The 3,102-nt window shown below is 42.9% G+C and overlaps 1 protein-coding gene across 1 annotated transcript; it reads right to left on the reverse strand.

Moving 5' to 3' along the window:
- Positions 1-2,156: 2,156 nt before the first annotated feature.
- On the reverse strand, positions 2,157-2,675 carry LOC138337820 (uncharacterized). Its single transcript, XM_069288248.1, has one exon. The coding sequence runs from the start codon at positions 2,673-2,675 to the stop codon at positions 2,157-2,159; it is 519 nt and encodes a 172-aa protein (XP_069144349.1).
- Between the last annotated feature and the right edge of the window lie 427 nt (positions 2,676-3,102).

Below are 3,102 nucleotides of genomic sequence, written 5' to 3' on the forward strand. Positions count from 1 at the left end.
AACGGACTGTCATGGACTCCGTCGTCCCATACGTGATGCAATTTCTTCTGCTGCTCTCATCATTACCCTCGACGACAGGTATGACGGATCATCACAGGCACAACAGTCCGTCGAGGGTCTCCATTCCAAAATACTTGAACTCTTGGAATATGGGTACTGGGTCTACTTCTCTGAACTTCGTGACGAACCTGCAAGATGGACCGTCATGGAGAGGACGGTCCATCACGCTTTCCGTAACCCCACACTTGGTCTGACTTTCCCATCTTCCTTCAGCATCTGCACTATGCTGCCACCTACGGACTCTCACGAGCATGAAGGACCGTCACAAGCTCCGTAAGTGGTCTCTTTTGCATTTCGTAGCTCAAAAACCTCCACATTCATCTTTGGATCGATGGACATCGCGACAGATCGTTGTGTTCACGATGGAGCGTCATGGACTTCGTCGTCCAATACTTGATGTAATTTCTTCTGATGCTATCTTCATTACCCTCAACGGTAGGTATGACGGATCGTCACAGGCACAACAGTCCGTCGAGGGTCTCCGTTCCAAAATACTTGAAATCTTGGAATATGGGTACTGGGACTACTTCTCTGAACTTCATGACGAACCTGCAGGACGGATCGTCATGGACACGACGGTCCGTTACACTTTCCGTAACCCCACACTTGGTCAGACTTCCCCATCTTCCTTCAACAGCTGCACTACGCTGCTACCTACGGACCATCACGAGCATGATGGACCGCCACAAGCTCTGTTGGTGGTCTCTTCTGCATTTCTTCGCTCAAAAACCTCTGCATTTATTTTTTGACAGATTTTCTGCAAAGAAGGAGAAACTTAATTAAAAATTAGCACAAAAAGGCTTTTGGACACACTAAACTTAAGGAAAAAGTATTAATAATACCGTGAAACCACGGTATATCAGGAGGACACTTATAAAAAGTGAGAGACCTTTAGGAGTAGGGTCTCTGAATACCAGAACAGTTGTGCAGGACGGACCATCGTGTGAATGACGATCCGTCGCATGTGGCCGCTGGTGGACACTTGGATAAAATTGGACAATGGGGTGTTAGGGCTGTTGGAACAGACCCAATGACGGTTCATCATGGATACAACGGTCTGTCATCGGGGTCTCATTCTGTAACTCAGTGACAGAAACGAGGATGCCCCATTCATCCTCTATGACCCAAATAAAATTGGTAGTCTTTTAACCTACATTTGTCTAACCCAAATACCTAGTAAACTAGCAATTTTAAAGCACCTATTTCTAGAGTTTTAACACGGCATTTTTGAGGATTTTCAAACTAGGTCAGACAGAATTTTATTAAAGAATGACCTATCAAGAAGAACTAGGCTAATACTAATTGTTAAACAAAAATGCAATATAAATGAGTAGAAATTAGAGATACATACCTGAGAATTTGAGAAAAATAAGGGATAAAGGTACTTGGTGATCAAGTAGAGACCCAAAATGACATATCTGATTTGTAGATAATGAATTTTAGGAATTTGGAGAATTTGGGGAAATTGATCGGTTGTAAGAGAGAGGGGTTATGATCTTTGGAAGTTGAAAAGGGAGGGAAATGGGAGAAAGAGTTAAGGAATTGGGTGAAATGAAGGGGTGGGGGTTTTAAATATTGATTTTTTTTATAAAAACCCAGCCGGGTCAGGTCGGGAACGCTTCATTAATGACGCGATGATTCCCCGATGATGATCCGTGTGAGTGTTGACGGTTCGTCGTTGGTTCCGTCGTGTGTGCCCTAGTTTGAAAATAACAGATAGAAATACCTGGCACGACGGATTCGTGCGATGGTCCATCACAGTCACAACGGTCCGTCGATGTATCCGTTAGTGACTGCTGCAGAGTGATTTTTTGCAGAATTTCCTGGTGATGTGCCTGCAAATTTAAAACCCATTAGTAGAAAATGCTACCATTACTAGATAGAAAAACTATAAGTATTGAGTTGCCTGCCAACAAGCGATTGATTTAACGTCGCGGCATCACTAAGGACACTTGATTACTCAGACTTCATCAATATGGTATGCCTCGATCACTTCATTCGCCGATTCAGCATGCCCGAAGTAGAGTTTATATGTGTTGTCCATTCACCTTGAACCGCACACCCTCCTTAGTTTCCAACTCAACTACTCCATGACATTATAGTTGGGTAACCAAGTAAGGACCAGTCCATTTAGACTTGAGCTTGCGCGGAAATAAGCGCAACCTAGAATTGAATAAAAACACCAAATCACCAACCATGAACTCTCGTTTTTCAATTTTTTGGTCATGGTACTTCTTCATCTTTTCTTTGTAGAGATCTGATCTTTCGTAAGCTTTCAGGCGAAATTCATCGAGTTCATTCAACCTAGTTAACCGTTGTTCTGCAGCTTCGCTCCAATCCGTTTTAAACTTCTTCATAGCCCACATGGCTATATGCTCTAACTCAATCAGAAGATGAAAAGCTTTCTCATATACAAGTTGGTGTGGGGACATACCTATGGGAGTCTTATACGCTGTCCGGTAGGCCCAGAGAGCATCATCAAGCCTCCTTGACCAATCCGTTCTACTAGCGGTCACTGTTTTTTTATAATATCTGTTTGATCTCCCGATTCGACACTTCAACTTGCCCACTAGTTTGAGGGTGGTAAGGAGTGACAACATTATGGAGAACCCCATATTTCTCCAATAACTCCTTGAATAATCTGTTGCAGAAGTGGGAGCCCCTATCACTTATAATTGCCCTTTGGGTGCCAAAACGAGAGAATATATTCTTTTTTAAGAATGCAGTGACACTCTTCCCTTCATTGTTTGCGAGGGAGATGGCTTCGACCCATTTATATATATGATCAACCGCTACTAGAATGTAATTCATTCCATGAGAACTCACAAAAGGGACCATAAAGTCAATACCCCAAACATCAAATAACTCAATCATAAGAATGGGGCTTAGCGGGAGTTCTTGATTTCTTGAAATGCGGCCATCTCGTTGGCATCAATCACATGCTTTAGCAAACTCATGAGCATCTTGATGAAGAGTTGGTCAATAGTAAACACATTGTAATATCTTATGAGTGGTTTGGAGACCGCTGTGATGTCCACCAAC

This window comes from Solanum lycopersicum, chromosome 8 (assembly GCF_036512215.1).
Source record: "Solanum lycopersicum chromosome 8, SLM_r2.1".
In the NCBI taxonomy this organism is placed as follows: Eukaryota; Viridiplantae; Streptophyta; class Magnoliopsida; order Solanales; family Solanaceae; genus Solanum; species Solanum lycopersicum.